The sequence below is a fragment of the Rhinopithecus roxellana genome, chromosome 12 (assembly GCF_007565055.1).
Source record: "Rhinopithecus roxellana isolate Shanxi Qingling chromosome 12, ASM756505v1, whole genome shotgun sequence".
Taxonomy (NCBI): Eukaryota; Metazoa; Chordata; class Mammalia; order Primates; family Cercopithecidae; genus Rhinopithecus; species Rhinopithecus roxellana.
In genome coordinates this window covers 100,675,430-100,693,639 of record NC_044560.1, presented here as the reverse complement: position 1 = coordinate 100,693,639, position 18,210 = coordinate 100,675,430, and the positions used below count along the sequence as shown (strand labels likewise).

The 18,210-nt window shown below is 50.2% G+C and overlaps 1 protein-coding gene across 3 annotated transcripts in view; it reads right to left on the bottom strand.

Annotated features, from left to right (window-relative positions):
* Positions 1-18,210, bottom strand: part of ANKRD27 (ankyrin repeat domain 27) — an 80,418-nt gene that overhangs the window by 21,659 nt on the left and 40,549 nt on the right. For all 3 annotated transcript variants that reach the window (XM_010367012.2, XM_030941936.1, XM_030941937.1), the window contains 8 exons: positions 12,952-13,044; positions 10,278-10,405; positions 9,638-9,720; positions 8,317-8,432; positions 7,472-7,564; positions 4,045-4,242; positions 1,107-1,166; positions 874-993 (listed from right to left, as the gene is read on the bottom strand). In XM_010367012.2, coding sequence (XP_010365314.2) covers positions 874-993; positions 1,107-1,166; positions 4,045-4,242; positions 7,472-7,564; positions 8,317-8,432; positions 9,638-9,720; positions 10,278-10,405; positions 12,952-13,044 — 891 coding nt within the window. The remainder of the gene's footprint in view (positions 1-873; positions 994-1,106; positions 1,167-4,044; positions 4,243-7,471; positions 7,565-8,316; positions 8,433-9,637; positions 9,721-10,277; positions 10,406-12,951; positions 13,045-18,210) is intronic.

The following is an 18,210-nucleotide window of genomic DNA, read 5'->3' as shown; positions in this document are numbered from 1 at the left end:
CACTTGAGGTCAGGAGTTCAAAATCAGCCTGGCCAACGTGGTGAAACCTATCTCTACTAAAAATACAAAAAAATTAGCTGGACATGGTGGCAGGCACCTGTAATCCCAGCTACTTGGGAGGCTGTGGCAGGAGAATTGCTTGAACCCAGTAGGTGGAGGTCGCAGTGAGCCAAGATTGTGCCACTACACTCCAGCCTGGGCGACAGAGCAAGACTCTGTCTCAAAAAAGTAAAAATAAAAATGAAAAATAAAAACAGGCCAGGTGCAGCGGCTGACGCCTGTAAACCCAACACTTTGGGAGACCTGAGGTCAGGAGTTTTAAGATCAGCCTGGCCAACATGGTGAAACCCCATCTCTACTAAAACTACAAAAACATTAGCTAGGTATGGTGGCAGACCCCTGTAATCCCAGCTACTTGGGAGGCTGAGGCAGGAGAATTGCTTGAACCTTGGAGGTAGAGGTGGCAGTGAGCCGAGATTGCACCACTGCACTCCAGCCTGGGAGACAGAGCGAGACTCTATCTCAAAAAAATTAAAATAGAAATAAAATGATCTGAAATCAGTGGACCTCTACATGACCTGACTTGTATTTTTCTGAGCCTATCCTCTCTCTAATACACAAACACACTCTACCACACTAATTGCTGCTCAGGGAGCAGCCCACGGAAGGGCATGCCTAAGTGCACAGCACTGCGAGATGCTGCTGGGCCTAGCTCGAAGGCACCAACCTCAGCCACCACACAGCAGCAGCGGCCCCAGCACAGGCGAGCAGGCTGAGAGGGCAGCCCTCATCAGGTCAAGGCTCTTCAGCTGAACGCCACTGCCTGGGGCCGCCAAGGCCTCCCCGTCCCCGTCCTCCCTCTGAAAGCCTCACCTCTCTGTAGTCCTTCTTGGTCTCCTCCTGCCTTGAGCCAGCTGACATGGAGGAGAAGCTGGAAGTGGAGGACTCTTGGCTGATGGAGTCCACGGAGCGCTGCGGAGACTGCACAGGGGCCTGTAGCCAGGGAGCCCCGACGAGAGAGAAGACAGGGCACAGGGTCACGTGAGGACTGGAGAAAGAGCCCTTGGTCTCCGACGTAACCAACTCGCTCCGCCTGGCTGACTTACCTCGGATGACTTCTGCCTCCTCTCTAAGGACAGGTGATGGGCTTCCATTATAGATAGAATCTAGGGGGACAAAGGGGATGCCAACAGTACCCAATGAGATGGAGGTCGTCTCAGCACAGCCCCATCACCCACATGCCCCACTGCTGGCCTAGCTCCTCAGAATGTCAGTGCAGTGAGCCTTAGGTCATGTGGCCCAGCCGCATCCTTGGATGGCCAGAGAAACCAAGACTCGGAACAGGTGGCAATTTACATAGGGTCACACCAAAGTCGGGGCTTCCTCCCATCACGGCTCCTCCTGCCCCGTGGGAGGACTCAGGGGTTCCCATGCATGGACTCAAGGGATAAGAGAAGCCAGACCCGCATGGAGCCTGATAGATGACTGCATCCAGCCCCCAGGCCTGTCTGTCCACAGGCAGGAGGTGTGGCCTTTCCTCCAGCACCCACAGGTCTCAAGCAAGAACAGCTCAGAGCCAAGCCGAGAAGGCGGCCTCTCCTTTCCTCTGCAGATCTCCCTCTGGAAGGGTCTCTGGTAAACAAATACCACAGCAGTAGAACCCTCCTCCCAAGGCATCGCAATAGCCCAGGCCGTGGTAGCATTGCTCAGCCCAGTCAGCTCTGCCTGTCAGAAAGCTGCGACCTTTGCAGAAAGGTATTCAGAGGTACAGCCGAGGCCCCTGAAGCCAGAAGCAGGGATCTAACCCTTCACAAACTGTGCTTTACTGTAGATCTTACACTGTGTCCCTACCACACACCAAAAACATAATTAAAAAAAAAAAGGTGGGGGGGAAGCTGGGCGAGATGGCGAGATGGTCCACATCTGTCATCCCAGCACTTTGGGAGGCCAGGGCGGGCAGATCACTTGAGGTCAGCCGTTCAAGACCAGCCTGGCCAACATGATGAAACCCCGTCTCTACTAAAAATACAAAAAAAAAAAAAGTAGCTGGGCGTGGTGACGCACACCTGTACCTTCCGGTTACAAGGGAGGCTGAGGCAGGAGAATCGCTTCAACCTGGGAGGCGGAGGTTGCAGTAAGCCAAGATCATGCCACTGCACTCCAGCCTGAGTGACAGAGTGAGCCTCCGTCTCAAAAACATAAAATAAAATAAAAATAAAAAAGAAAGACGAAGGCCCAGGGGCGGTGGCTCACACCTGTAATCCCAGCATTTTAGGAGGCCAAGGTGGGCAGATCACTTGAAGACAGGAGTTTGAGACCAGCCTGGCCAACATGGTGAAACTCCATCTGTATAAAAAATCCAAAAATCAGCCAGGTGTGGTGGCGCATGCCTGTAGTCCCAGTTACTCGAGAACTGAGGTGGGAGGATGGGTTAAGCCCAGGAGGTAGAGGTTGCAGTAAGCTGAGATCGCACCACTGTACTCCAGTTTGGGCAATACGGCCAAACCTTGTCTCAAAAAAAAAAAAAAAAAAAGATCAGAAGTAAACTTTTGGAGGTGATGGATATGTTTATGGAATAGATGGTGGTGACAGTTTCATGGATGTCCACTTATCTCTAAACTCATCAAGTTGTACACACTGACTATATACAGCTTTCTGTATGCCAATCATGCCTCAATAAAGAGGTTTCAAGAAAACAAAAATAAAAACAAATTCAAACTGTGCTACTCCCAGAATAAGATGTGAACAAACTGAAAGAACAACCTAGAAGAGCTGGAAATTATAAAAGGGAGCCAGTAAAACATCAAAAGGCAGAAAGCTGTCCGGGCGCAGTGGCTCATGCCTGTAATGCCAGCACCTCGGGAGGTGGAGGCGAGAGGATCACTTGAGGCCAGGAATTCAAGACAAGCCTGGGCAACATGCTAAGATCTCATCTCTATTACTTTTATAAAATCGTATATTTTGGGGCTGGGTGCAATGGCTCACACCTGTAATCCCAGCACTTTGGGAGGCCGAGGTGGGTGGATCACCTGAGGTCAGGAGTTCGAGACCAGCCTAGCCAACACGGTGAAACCTTGTCTCTACTAAAAATACAAAGAATTGACCAGGCGTGGTGGCAGGCACCTGTAATCCCAGCTACTTGGGAGGCTGAGGTGGGAGAATCGCTAGAAGCTGGGAGGTGGAGGTTGCAGTGAGCCGAGGTTGCAGTGAGCCGAGGTTGCAGGGAGCCACTGCACTCCAGCCTGGGCGACAGAGCGAGACTCCATCTCAAAACAACAAAAAATTAAGTATTTTTGTAAAAAGGCAGAAAATCAGGCCTGTACAAAGGGAAGGCTTCCCTAGAAACCTGGATTGGAACAGAATCCCTCAGGGGACCCCCAAGCTGGGGTCTCCATTTCACAGGGACCCATGCTTCCCCCGGTCAGTCTGCCACATGCCTGCCTTACAACGCCATTCACCAGCTCTGCTGCCGAGAGACGAGAGTGCGGAGAACTGGCCTCTGTGAGCCACCCCCAGTCCCCGCTGACGCACAAGAGGTGAGCACTTCACAACACGCTCCCCAAACTATGTCTCCAGAAATTACTACCAGAAAAAAGTGAGTTCATTAACAAATTATGTACGAAAGAAACCATACTCAATGATGTCCAGAACTAGCCAAGTCAGAATAAAGATTCTAGGCATTGAAGGTGAAGCACCGGGAAAACAGAGTTCCAACACATCTTGCTCCCTCCCCAGTTCCTGCCTCTGAGGACCCTCGTTTCTACCCACTCCATTTGCCAATAAATCAATAGCACTCAGCAGCCAGAACAAACTCTGCCTGCAGCAGCTCCTGGAACAACCATGAGAAAAATGCCCACTCAAACCAAAACTAATATAAATCAGTAAAACCCATTAACGATGAAGTCCCACATGCAGCAGAAAGGGTGCAAGCCAAGTTCTGCCCTCAGGCACTAATGCATAATTTGTCTATGAGGCCAAGACCTAAGCTACGGACATCGATCTTCTTTCAAAGTCATCTTGCCGCTCAGAGATGGGAAGAGCTACCTTTGAGTTTAATGCACACTTGAGAGGCGTCTCCTTTAGTCTGTTCTGGATCTCGGTGGATGCTCCATTCTGCAGCAATGTCTCTATGACGCCTTGGTAGCCCCAGCGGGCAGCAATGTGTAGAGGGGTGTCTCCTTTCTCGTTGCCAATGTCAAGTCTGCACGACTCCACATCGTAGTAGACCAGAGCCTTCACACACTGCAAAGAGATGGGGAAAGAGCATCGCTCATGGACGTATCAAGCCTCGACAAGGTCTATGCTCTCTTCGGCCTCCTCACCAAGCAAATGTGCAGTAATAGACAGAACTCAGAGGTGTCACAGTATCTGATCAGGACACCTCATTCTTTTTTTTTTTTTTTGAGACAGGATCTCTCTCTGTCATCCAGGCTGCAGTGCAGTGGTGCAGTAATAGCTCACTGCAGCCCTGAACTCCTGGGCTTAAGCGATCCTCCCGCCTCAGCCTCCTGAGCAGCTGGGACTACAAGCATGCACCAGCATGCCTGGATTTTTTATTTTTTATTTTGTAGAGACAGGGTCTCGCTCTGTTGCCCAGGCAGGCCTCAAACTTGTGGGCTCAAGCAATCCTCCCATCTCGGCCTCCCGTAGTGCTGGAATTATAGACATGACCTACCGCGCTCAGCCAGGACACCTCATGCTTTCAAGAGGATGAAACTGCCAATCAGTAAGAAGTGGCTGCAAAAACTGTGATGTCTCCATGTACAGAACAGAGTTACTACAGCAGGCCTGAGACTGCTAACCATTGAGAAGCCTGCTTGCAAGACTGCCTGTTGGCCTGAAACATTCCATGGGTGCCTGGATGTGGGGAGTGTTCCCAAAGTTCCCTAATTGATTAGGTGGCTCATACTGGGCCTGAATTGTTTTATACAATGCAGTTTATGCTGAATGCTGAGTTTCTTCTGGGAGTATGGCATTTTGGAACATGCTGTCCAGAAGGTGCTTATGGGACTAGCCTTCAGTAACTCTTGGGGACTGAGTTCCTCCCGAGTGGACCACACTTCCTGTGTGTGGTTCCAACTCACTGCTGGAAGAACTGAGCCCATCCTGTGTGGCTCCATGAAAAAACACCTTTTTTTTTTTGAGACACAGTCTCGCTCTGTCGCCCAGGCTGGAGTACAGCGGCGCAATCTCAGCTCATTGCAACCTCTGCCTACTGAGTTCAAGTGATTCTCCCACCTCAACCTTCTGAGTAGCTGGGATTATAGGTGTGTGCCACCACACACAGCTAATTTTTGTATTTTTTTGGTAAAGATGGGGTTTCACCATGTTGGCCAGGCTGGTCTTCAACTCCTGACCTCTGGCAATTTGCCGGCCTTGGTCTCCCAAAGTGCTGGGATTACAGATGCCAGCCACTGTTCCCGGCCGAGAGAGACTGTTTGAAGCTCACCCCTGCTCTCCTCTGGACTCCACCATGTGCCTATTTCCTTTGCTGATGTTGTTCTGTGTCCTGCTGTAACAAATCACAGCTGCAAGTGCGACTGTATGCTGAGTTCTGTGAGTCCTCCCAGTAAATCGTTGAGCCCAGGGGTGGTCTTGGAGACCACCGACACAACACACGATAGATCACTATTAGGTCAGCTATTACAATGTGCTAGATGGCCAGGCACGGTGGCTCACACCTGTAATCTCAGCACTCTGGGAGGCCGAGGCAGGCAAGGATCACTTGAGGTCAGGAGTTTCAGGACCAGCCTGGTCAACATGGTGAAAACCCGTCTCTACTAAAAATACAAAAATTAGCTGCGTGTGGTGGTATGTGCCTGTAATCCCAGCTACTCAGGAGGCTGAGGCAGGAGAATCGCCTGAACCCGGGAGGCAGAGGTTGCAGTGAGCTGAGATCGCACCACTGCACTCCAGCCTGGGCAACAGAGCAAGACTTTGTCTTAAAAAAAAAAAAGAAGAAGAATGTGCTAGATCAGCAGGGACTGACCTAGAGGATTTCTGTGACGTAGGGCTAAGTTAGGAAAGCAAGTGGCATAAAAACGTACAGGGCATAGTGCCACCTTCATACATCAACCACCTGGCCAGGCCTGACCCCCACACACGTGTGTAAATCTATCCATATATCACTACGGAGAGAAGCCAGAGGGAGGGCGAGTAGGAAAAAATAAGCACATAGTGGTGAAACGGCGTGAAAATGGAAATTACACAATTCTTGGATATTATTATAAAAGTGAACTGGGCATGGTGGCTTATGCCTGTATTCCCAGAACTTTGGAAGGCTGAGGTGGAAGGATTACTTGAGTTCAGGAATTTGCGACCAGCCTGGGCAACATGGTGAAACCCCTTCTCTACAAAAAACACAAAAATTAGCCAAGTGTGGTGGTGTGTACCTTTAGTCCCAGGGGAAGCTGAGGTGGGAGGATGGCTTGAGCCAGGAGACTAAGGCTGCAGTGAGCCAAAATCATGCCACTGTACTCCAGCCTGGGCAACAGAACAAGACCTTGTCTCAAAAAAAAATTTTTTTTTCTAATTTTAAAAAGTGAAAAATAAAGGCCAGGTGCGGTGGCTCACTCCTGTAATCCCAGCACTTTGGAAGGCTGAGATGGGCAGATCACTCGGGGCCAGGAGATCCAGACCAGCCTGGCCAACATGGTGAAACCCTGACTTTACTAAAAATACAAAAATTCGCTGGGTGTGGTGGCACACACCTATAATCCCAGCTACTCAGGAGGCTGAGGTGGGAGAATCGCTTGAACCCAGAGGGCGGAGGTTGCAGTGAGCAAAGATCCCATCACTGCACTCCAGCCTGGGTGACAGAGTGAGGCCCTGTCTCAAAAATAAATAAATAATAAGTAAATAATAAAAACAGAAAATGTAAAAATTGAATATGTATACAAGTAAGAACCAGATGGTAGCAAGGATAAATGAAAATGATTTGACTTCAGGATAAGAAAATGAGTGACTTCTTTTTAAATTTTTGTTACTTCAATATGGCATCTGTAATATACTAAATATTCTTTTTTTTTTTTTTTTTGAAATGGAGCCTCGCTGTGTCACCCAGGATGGAGTATAATGGTGCGACCTTGGCTCACTGCAACCTCCGACTGCCAGGTTCAACTGATTCTCATGCCTCAGACTCCTGAGTAGCTGGGATTACAGGCGCCTGCCACCACGCCCAGCTAATTTTTGTATTTTTAGTTGAGATGGGGTTTCACCATGTTGGTCAGGCTGGTCTCGAACTCCTGACCTCAGGTGATCTGCCCACCTCAGCCTCCCAAAGTGCTGGGATTACAGGCGTGAGCCACCGTGCCTGGCCTAACATTCTTTCATATTCAAAAAATTTACACACCCAGTGTTTCAATAATTATCGACACAAAATACATTAGACTAATGAGATATCCCGACTTCTCTACAAGTGGGAAAAGGTGAACGCAGCCCCTCCGCCCCGGGAACAGCAAGGGCCACTCACGTCCTCGTGGCCGTAGGTGCAGGCCAGGTGGAGCGGGGTGTTCCCGTTGTTGTCCTGCACTTCCGCGCTGGCCTTGTAGTGCAGTAGCAGCAGCTGCGGAGACAAAGGAAAGCGATGAGCAGGGCACAGCTGGCTCCCTGGGAGGCCCAGCCTCCAGTCTTAGCAGGGGGAGGTCGTTTGTTACCATCTTCAATCTTATTTATGCTACTACTCAAACTATACCAACACCCATCCTTCCTGACAGTTTAGAGACTGAAGAAAACGGTCTAAAGCCCCATCTTTTCTTCCCCTAGATGATCAGAAAGTTTTTCTTTTTAGAGAGAGGGTCTCATTCTGTCTCCCAGGCTCAAGTGCAGTGGCACGATCATTGCTCACTACAGCCTCGACCTGCTGGGCTCTAGCAAACCTGCCGCTTCAGCCTCTCAAGTCGCTGGGACTATATGCACACACCACCATGCCCAGATAATTAAAAAAGATTTTTTTTGGTAGAGACGGGGTCTCCCTAGGTTGCCCAGGCTGGTCTTAAACTCCTGGGCTCAAGCAATCCTCCTGCTTTGGGCTCCCAAAGCACTGGGATTACAGGCGTGAGCCACCACGTCCGGCTAGGAAGTTTCAAATCTAAACCTAACGATCTTGTCCAGGAGACCTAGAAAGTCTTCCCAGGACACCCCGGGAGTCCTTGGACTGCCTGACTACTGCTGTAGCAGAGCTGCTGTGGAACAAGGAGGACACAGCACCAGGAGACGGGGGTGCAGGGTAGCCAGCATGACTGTACAGTCACCCATGCAGAACACCAAGCTCACAGGTGCAAAGCGACAGCCCACTACAAAGGCACCACTGCTCACCGTCACGCTCTGGTAGCCCTTCTGACAGGCCAGGTGGAGTGGAGTGGCCCCATGGTAGTCTGTGGCATTTACCACGGCGCCCTTGGAAACCAGGAGGTCGATGAGGGATGCCTGCCCTGCAAAGCAGAAGGCACAATGGAGAAGGAAGGCACAGAGGACTTCCACACCTTAACTGTAAAACCACAACACTATTGTACCCTCCTAGTCCTGGGCATGAAACACACGGTAGACACTTTTTCTGCTAGAGAGGACCTACAGGTAATATCAAGTAAGGCTCTGCAGACTCCGGACACATTGGGGTAGACCTTGGAGGGGATCCAGCCAAAGTCCACCTCTCAGCAACAAAACAATAATGGAAAAGAGCCTTATGCTTCCAGAGGTTCCATGACTCATCAGTTCCTAAGATGGAATATTATGCAGCCATTAAAAAATACAAAGTAAACATATTCTTACATAGTGCTAAGAGAAAAACCGCACACAGCAGAATATTATGAGCCCTAGAGCACCACATATTTTATGCATCCACAGAAGCACGCAAGCACACAGACACACCCCAGACACTCATCAATCACAACGATCTCTGGGAGACAGGGATGGCCGGGGACTCTGGAGGACCTTATGTTTTCTATCTTGAATGTGCACTTTATTTTATTTACTTATTTATTTTTGAGACCGAGTCTCACTCAGTCGCCCAGGCTGGATATATCTCAGCTCATTGCAACCTCCACCTTCCAGGTTCAAGCGATTCTTCTGACTCAGCCTCCAAAGAAGCTGGGATTATAGGCGTGCGCCACCACGACAGGCTAATTTTCGTATATTTTGTAGAGAGAGACAGGGTTTCTCCACGTTGGCCAGGTTGGTCTCGAATGTCTGACCTCAAGTGATCTGCCTGCCTCGGCCTCCCAAAGTGCTGGGATTACAGGCATGAGCCACCATGCCCAGCCAAATGTATACTTTAAAAGACAATAATATTTTTTAAAGGCAGGGCCACAAGAACTGCAAGCTGACGATTCTGAGACCGTTCTCATAGTACAGATTCAAGCCTTCCCTCGCCAGGCGCCCAGCCCGGTGCAGCATTAGGCAGTGTTTCCATGCCGTGGGAACCACGCAGGGGGCTTCACCCAGCACAGGAGGCAGCAGGCTGGCCGTCAAGGCCTGTGGAACATTTGCTCCTCTTCTCCTTGCGGCCCTTGGAGGGTGGATCCATGACACAGCCCCAATTGCCAACCCCCAGCCCATCAGCCAGGCCTCTCTGCTGGGTCACCTTGGGCACCATCCCTTTGCTGTGACAGCCCCTAGGGGCCAGCCCAGGACCACATACCACAGAGAGCAGCCACATGGAGAGGGGTGTGCCCCCTGTCGTCTCTGGAGAATGGAGTGACAACTGAGGGATCATTCAACCTCCTAAAATACAGAAAGAGACAGAAAACTACACAGGGGAATGGCACAGCAAAGCCTGTCCCTGACCAGGTAGATAGGCAGGTGCCACGGAGAGAAGGTGGCTCACAGGATGCCCCCCAAGATGTGTGTCTCTGGGACTGTCCCAGGGCTCAACCGATGTGAGGAACAGAGGTGCCTGGCCCTGGAGTCTCTCCCCCACCAACCCTTTAGGCCTCTACACCCAGCAAAATAGCCTGACAAGGATAATGAGAAACCAAAAATCTTACTGGGAACAACTGACATTCCTCCCATTCTAAAACCTCCTTTCTGAGACTGGGGCAGGCCCTATAATCAGCCTACCCGGGCGGCCAGTCCGCCGGTAAGCAAGTGCTTTGACAACCTCCAACCTATCTGATTCTCCAAAGGGGCAGCTGTTACCATCTCCACTGTACAGCAGAGGCAGCTTGAAGGCAAGGAGGACAGTCCTTATCTGCAGTCACACAGCGCACAGTGGAGAAGGTCCAGGAGGCCTCCTGTCTCCTGCTTCCTGGCACACTGAGCCTCCACTAGCACCCTCTTACCCAGAGACGAGTTTCTCGCAGTCATCGCAGAAGCAGAGAGGGTGACACATCTTTTGGACGGCATCTTTATCGTGGTCCTCTTGGCTGAGAAGTCTCTCCACTTCTTTCTGGTTCCCTGATGCAATGTGCTGAAAAGCGACATCCAAGATGCTATCCACATGCAGGAATCACTCAATTATTAGGAGTAAATTTTTTGAGAGTCCTTTTTTTTTTTTTGGATGGAGTCTCGTTCTGTCGCCCAGGCTGAAGTGTAGTGGCACAATCTCGGCTCACTGCAACCTCTGCCTCCCGGGTTCAAGCCATTCTCCTGCCTCAGCCTCCCCAGTAGCTGCGATTACAGGCATCCACCACCACGCCCAGTGAATTTTTGTATTTTTAGTAGAGATGGGGTTTTGCCATGTTGTCCAGGCTGGTCTCAAACTTCTGCCCACAAGTAATCCATCCATTTTGGCCTCCCGAAGTGCTGGGGTAACAGGCGTGAGCCACCGAGCCTGGCCGAGAGTCCTTTTAGAAACGTTCATCTACGTGTTTATGGATGAAATGATTTGCTCTCTGGCATTTCCTTCATAATCATCTTGGCGGTGGGGAAAGCAGGTGGGGGGAGATGAAACAACTGCACAGTGGTGGCCTCTGCTCATTCTACTACTCTCTTTATTTCTGGAAATGTTAAAAGTTTTCCGTAATTAAAAAAACAACAACATGCCTGGAGCGGTGGCTCACGCCTATAATCCCAGCACTTTGGGAGGCCAAGGCAGGCAGATCATTTGAGGTCAGGAGTTTGAGACCAGCCTGGCCAACATGGTAAAACCTTGTCTCTACTAAAAATACAAAACTTAGCCAGACGTGGTGGCGGATGCCTGTAATCCAAGCAACTCGGGAGGCTGAGGCAGGAGAATCACTTGAACCCAGGAGGCAGAGTTTGCAGTGACCCAAGATCACACCATTGCACTCCAGCCTGGGTGACAGAACAAGACTCTGTCTCAAAAAATAAAAACAAAAACAAACAAAAAAGTGACAAAATTCATAAAGCAATAGGAATGGTGGGCAGACAACACATCTCTGAACATCAGTGTGGATTTTGCCACCTCACTAGAAAAAGCCTCAGTTCTGTTCCTCTTGTATTCTTTTTTTTTTTTTTTTCAGTGAATCCCTACAGGGTGATAAATAACAGAATTTATTTATTTATTTTCAGAAACAAGGTCTTGCTATGTTGCCCAGGCTGGAGTGCAGTGGCACAATCAGAGCTCACTGCAGCCTCAACCTCCCAGGCTCCAGTGATCCTCCCATCTCAGTCTCCCATATAGCTGGGACTACAGGTGCACACCACCAAGTCCAGCTTCATCTTGTATTTTGTTTATTTATCATTATTATTTTTATTTTTATACTTGCTATGGACTAGGGGATCCTCTTTTATTCTAATAGAGCCTCAGCCTACAATGGAAAGAGAATAGCTGCAATGATCAGGAAACCCTATCAACACACAAACCTGTGGAGCTCACCCTGTGCTTCCTGGATGTGCTTCTTCCCCAGGACCCACTCTAGCTCCAGGTTGCCTGGAAGCCCAGCAGCCTCCCCCAGGGGGATCTGCCCTTGCCCAGCCCTCACGGACTGCCCTGTGGGCACCTTAGCGGCCTGCCTGTGGCTAGTGTCTGAGCAGAGAGCTGCCCCCATGTGCCAGGTGACCAGACCATCAGGAAGTCAGGTACCGTGTTCCCAACCCAGTGCACACACCCACAAACATCTGACAGGGGGCTCCTTGAGCTCAGCGGAGGCATCAGCTCTGCCAGGGCTGCCAGCAGAGGCGCCACTGAGCTGGCCTGGAAAAACGAGTAGTGTTTCGAGGAACTGAGAAAGCAAGAGGACTGGCCTGTGCCCACTGTGTGCCGCCCAGCACAGCAACAGCACAGCATGCAGGGGGGAGACGGAGAAATGTGCCGGTCTCACTCTGCCACCCAGGCTGGAGTGCAATGGCACAATCATAGCTCACGGCAGCCTCCAACTCCTGGGCTCAAGTGATCCTTCCACCTCAGCCTCCTGAGCAGCTAGGAATACTGGTGCCCGCCACCACACCTGGCTAATTTTTGTATTGTTTTATAGAGATGGGTACTCATGATATTACCCAGGCTGGTCTCAGGCTTCTGGCCTCAAGTGATCCTCCCATTTCAGCCTCCCAAAGTGCTGGGATTACAGAAGTAAGCCACCCCATTCAGCCTTGATCCCAGATTTAAAACCTCAGCATTCCTACCACCCATTCTGACTGAGCACAGAATGGAACTTCAGGGTTTATGCAGACCACCACCCTGATGGATTTTTTTTTCTTTTTTTGAAACAGTCTCTCTGTTGCCCAGACGAGAGTGCAATGGCACAATCTTGGCTCACTGCAACCTCCACCTTCTCGGTTCAAGCCATTCTTCTGCCTCAGCCTCCCGAGTAGTGAGACTACAGGCATGTGCCACCACACCCAGCTAATTTTTGTATATTTAGTAGAGGCAGGGGTTTCACCATGTTGGCCACACTGGTCTTGAACTCCTGACCTCAGGTGATCCACCCACCTCGGCCTCCCAAAGTGCTGGGATTATAGGCGTGAGCCACCGCACCTGGACAATCCTAATGCTGCCAGGGGATGCGGCATTCCTCACCCACCTTTACCCACAGAGACGTCTTGCTGTCTCACCTTAAACAGGCAGTCGGTGGGAGATGAAGTCATCTGAGACAGTAAGCTCATTCTCTGCTTAAGGAACAGCCTGTCACCAAATCCCTCAGACTCCTGTAGGAAAAAAACCAAACACACCACGAGACATGGGTGCAGATCCTTCAACCCACAGTGCCCCGGCAACAACCCCGGCTGAGCAGTATCAGCTTCCAGAGCAGTATCAGCTGCGCCTCTCACCCGCCTCACACAGGACCTGCTCGCTGAGACGGAGGACGGGCTGACGTCAGGCAGGGAAAAGGGCTTCCGGAAGCGGAGGCTTTGACAGTGGCTCCCAGCAGGGGAAGGGGATGGCGGCGGCACTCTGACTGCATGTATATGTGGAATGTGCCATCTCCAGCGTGGAATGCAGCACACACCATCATCCTCCAGATGGAAACTCACATTGCCCTGGCCTCCTTCCCTCCTCAAGCCTCTGACCAAATGTCTGCACAACCCAAAACCCTGCTGTCTTATCTGGGGTCTTTGGGCAGGAAAGCCATTTTACAAGCTGGTCGCAGTTTCCCAGTGTCAACCAGCAGGAGAGAGAGGGGTCTTGCTTTTTGGACATGCCTATTAAATAATATGGCCACATGGCCAGGCGCAGTGGCTCACAACTATAATCCCAGCACTTTGGGAGGCTGAGGTGAATGATCACCTGAGGTCAGGAGTTCGATAAGAGCCTGGCCAACGTGGTGAAACCCATCTCTACTAAAAATACAAAAAATTAGCAGGGCGTGGTGGTACACGCCTGTAGTCCCAGCTACTTGGGAGGCTGAGGCAGAAGAATCACTTAAACCCGGGAGACAGAGGTTGCAGTGAGCTGATATCACACCACTGCACTCTAGCCTGGGCGACAAAGTGAGACTCCATCTCAAAAATAAATAAATAGGTGAGGCGCAGGGGCTCATGCCTGTAATCCCAGCACTTTGGGAGGCTGAGACGGGCGGATCGCCTGAGGCCGGGGGTTCAAGACCAGCATGGCCAACAAGGCAAAACCCCATCTCTACAAAAATTAGCCAGGCACGGTGGTGCATGCCTATAGTCCCAGCTACTCCGGAAGCTGAGGCATGAGAACTGCTTGAACCCAGGAAGCAGAGATTGCAGTGAACCAAGATTGCGCCAATGTACTCCAGCCTGGGGACACAGCAAGACTCTGTCTCAATCAATCACTCGATCAATCAATCAATAAAATGGCCACGAGGCCAAATCCAGGAAGATATACGGGGAATTCATGACACAGACAGAGATTAACTACTCCTCCATCTCTTTGGGTGTTTCAAGGATCCACCCCAATTAATAAGTTTAGATCTTCATATTGCTGGTAATGTTCACCTAGATACAAAAATCTAGGGCTGGGTGCAGTGGCTCACTCCTGTAACCCCAGCACTTTGGGAGGCTGAGGCGGGAGGATCACTTGAGCCCAGGAGTTTGAGACCAGCTGGGCAACACAGCAAGACCCCACCTCTGCAATAAAATAAAAAATTAGGCTAGTGTGGTGGTGCATGCCTGTAGTCCCAGCTACATGGGAGGCTGAAGAAGGAGGATCACCTGAGCCCAGGAGTTGGAGGCTGCCGTGAGCCATGATCATGCCACTGTACTACAGCCTCAGTGACAGAGCAACACCCTGTCTCAAAAAGAAAAAAAAAGGCAAGGGCCGGGCACAGTGGCTCACACCTGTAATCCCAGCACTTTGGGGGGCCGAGGCGGGTGGATCACTTGAGGTCAGGAGTTTGAGACCAGCCTGACCAACATGGTGAAACCCCTCTCTACCAAAAATACAAAAATTAGCCAGGTGTGGTGGCACATGCCTATAATCCCAACTATTCTGGAGGCTGAGGCAGGAGAATCACTTGAACCCGGCAGGTAGAGGCTGGGGTGAGCCAAGATTGTGCCACTACACTCCAGCCTGGGCGACAGAGCAAGACTCCATCTCAAAAAACAAGGCAAAACTCTAGGTGTTTTTCATAATACTTTATGAAATCATTTCTAGCAAGACAGTTCGATGCTCCCTTGAGCACCTGCAACCAAACTGTGTAATGACAAATTCGCTTCCTGAAAAAGGTCTTAGTGGGAAGTAAAGGGAATTTCTTCCAGCCAGCAGCTGCCAGAAGACCCCCAAACCCTGACAAATTTGTGGAATAAGGATGTCTCTTTGCAGCCCTCTAAGTTTTGACTTGGAGGTCCACCAAAAGATAGAGCCGACAGCACCTCTGGGGATAGGCCATTCCTGGGGTCCTCTGCCAAGCAGGGTCCTCCCAGCAGTTCCCAGCACCTGAGAGAGGCGCTTTTGCCCCAGCTGCTGTGTGCTATATAAAGCTCTAACAATCCGCTTTACACCGCGGTTCACAGCTGAGCAGCTTAGGGTCAGAGAAACATCACACATTGTTATCCGGGTAAATCCAGCCCTCTTTCTGCAACTCTGGTTAACGATTTAGACAGCAGTGATGAAAAGAGGTAGGTCTCCCAAGACTGAATCTTCAGGGAAGAATGAGCTATTGGAAGAGGTGGGGGGGACATCAGCAAGGACTTACTAGAGAAAGGGGTAAATCCTTTTTATGAGAAACCCAGTAAAGTAAGGTAGGCCAAAAGCATGCAAAGCTGCAGCCAAGAATGGTACAGGTTCTTTCTTGTCTTTTTTTTTCTTTTATCTTTTTTTTTTTTTTGGAGACAGGGTCTTACTCTGTCTCTCAAGCTGGACTGCAGTGGTACAATCATAGCTCACTGCAGCCTTGAACTACCAGGCTCAAATGATCCTCCCACCTTAGCTTCCCAAGTAGCTGGGACTAAAGGTGTGCCACCATGCACTGCTAATTTTTTGTAGGGATGGGGGTCTTGCTGTGTTGCCCAGGCTGGTCTCTAACTCCTGGCCTTAGGTGCTCTTCCTGCCTCAGCCTCCCAAAGTGCTGGGATTACAGGCGTTGAGTGACCAGGCCCAACCCAGATTCTTTCAAAGTTCTCTTTTTTCATTCACAAAGGTAACACTAGAGTCATCCCAGCAATTTATTTTCAGAAAGCTTAAGTCTTCATTTATGAACATGTTTAAAGAATGTTGAGTGGGTGTGGTGCCTCATGCCTATAATCCCAGCACTTTGGGAAGCTGAGGTGGGAGGATCACATGAGTCCGGGAGTTCAATCCCAGCCTGGGCAAAATAGCGAGACCTTGTCTCTACAAAAAAATTTAAGAATTAAAAAATTAGCCAGGTGTGGTGGCGCACATCTGTAGTCCCAGCTACCCAGGACACAGAGGAGGGAGGATCCCTTTGAGCACAGGAGATGGAGGCTGCAGCGAACGAGGATCACACCACTGTAGTCCACCCTGGGTGACAGAGCGAGATCCTGGCTCTAAGAAAAATAAAATGCTATTGTCATCTCAAGTATATCTTGCAGAGAAAATTTCCATGAGACTACATTATATAAAATCAAAAGTAAAATCTAACTCGATGTCCTCATATTTAATCCTTAATACTTTTCAGAAACCTCTTCTGCTGTGAGAAGATACACTTGGGCTTTTTCCCGAGGAAACACCATCGATCCATAGCAATGACTCTCCACATTCCCAAAGGGAACTTCATTACTTAAACCAGTGAGCAGCTAGGCCATAATACAGACAGAATCATAACAACAAGGAAGCCACCATGCCTGCTCTGTCAACTACTGACCACAGTAAATAGATGAGCACCTCTCAATACCTGCAGGGTGGGCTTCACAGCCAGCCTGAGAATGATGCATACCTGTTCTCAAGGTTTCGCCAGAATCAACCATACTCCATCCAGGAGGGCAGGACCAGGGTCCAACACTCTGACAAGAGGGGTGCCTTGGACTGTGACCCTCCCTTGCCCATCCGAACTAAACACTATTCTTAGGGGCATCCTCACACCCCAGATGCAGAGACAAATAGACGTGCCCAAGACGTCTGAGCCTGCAGAAGGAGTGGACTCAGGCTGGGCGCAGTGGCTGGCGCCTGTAATCCCAGCACTTTGGGAGGCCAAGGCAGGCAGATCACTCAAGGTCACAGGTTCGAGATGAGCCCAGCCAACACAGCGAAATCCCATCTCCATAAAAATACAAAAATTAGCCGGGCATAGTGGTGCGTGCCTGTAGTCCCAGCTACTTGGGAGGATGAGGCAGGAGAATCGCTTCAACCTGGGAAAGCCAGAGGTTGCATTGAGCCGAGATCGCACCACTGCACTCCCGTCTGGGTGACAGAGCAAGACTCAGTCTCAAAAAAAACAAAACAAAAACTAAGGACTGGACTCAAACCCTCAAACCAACACGAGCACGAGAGAAGCAACCTCTCAAATACTACTCCCAATCTGCCTGCAATATTTTCTGAATTAAAAGGAGGTGTGAGAAGCCAACGGATACCATTTGGTCAGCCACCTCCTTACAACCCGGTGAAGGCCTCCACAGAAAGTGAGAAAGCAGAAGACAGCCACACTATGGGGGCAGCTAGGGGACGGGAGCATCTTCGAGAGGTGGACGCTTCCTTCCAGGTGACCAGAGACAACCCAGGCCCAGCAAGGCGCAGCAGAGTGATTCCTCTGCAGGGCAGGAAAGCCGGCCAGGGAGTGAACCTTCAGACCAATCAGAGTGCAAGAACCACAGGGCAGGGCAGACACCACTGCAGGCAGAGTGAGAGAAACACAGGTTCCCAGAGCCTCAAAGAAAACAAGTCAAACTCACAACTCTTACTCCCCAGCCATGGAAATGAAAAGAAATTCTGATGCTGCACACACACACAGGTAGAGACACAAGAGCACACACACACACACATTCTTTTTCATTTCTTATTTATTTATTTTTTTTCTGTAGAGACAAGGTCTCACTATGTTGCCCACACTGGTCTCCAACTCCTGGCCTTGGGTGATCCACCCGCTCAGCCTCCCAGAATGCTGAGATTACAGGCACGAGCCACTGCAGCCAGCCCACACACACTCTAGAATGTTGCTGATTTCCCCCTAAATATAGAAACAAGGCAGAAGAAAGGAACTTTTCAAAAGAGCCACAGCCAGCCACATCTGAGACGCGATGGATGACCCCCAATTTCACTGGCAGCAAGTGGGGGAATCAAATCAGACTTCAAAGAAGAAGACAGATTAGGCCGGGCGCGGTGGCTCAAGCCTGTAATCCCAGCACTTTGGGAGGCCGAGACGGGCGGATCACGAGGTCAGGAGATCGAGACCATCCTGGCTAACATGGTGAAACCCCGTCTCTACTAAAAAATACAAAAAAGAAAACTAG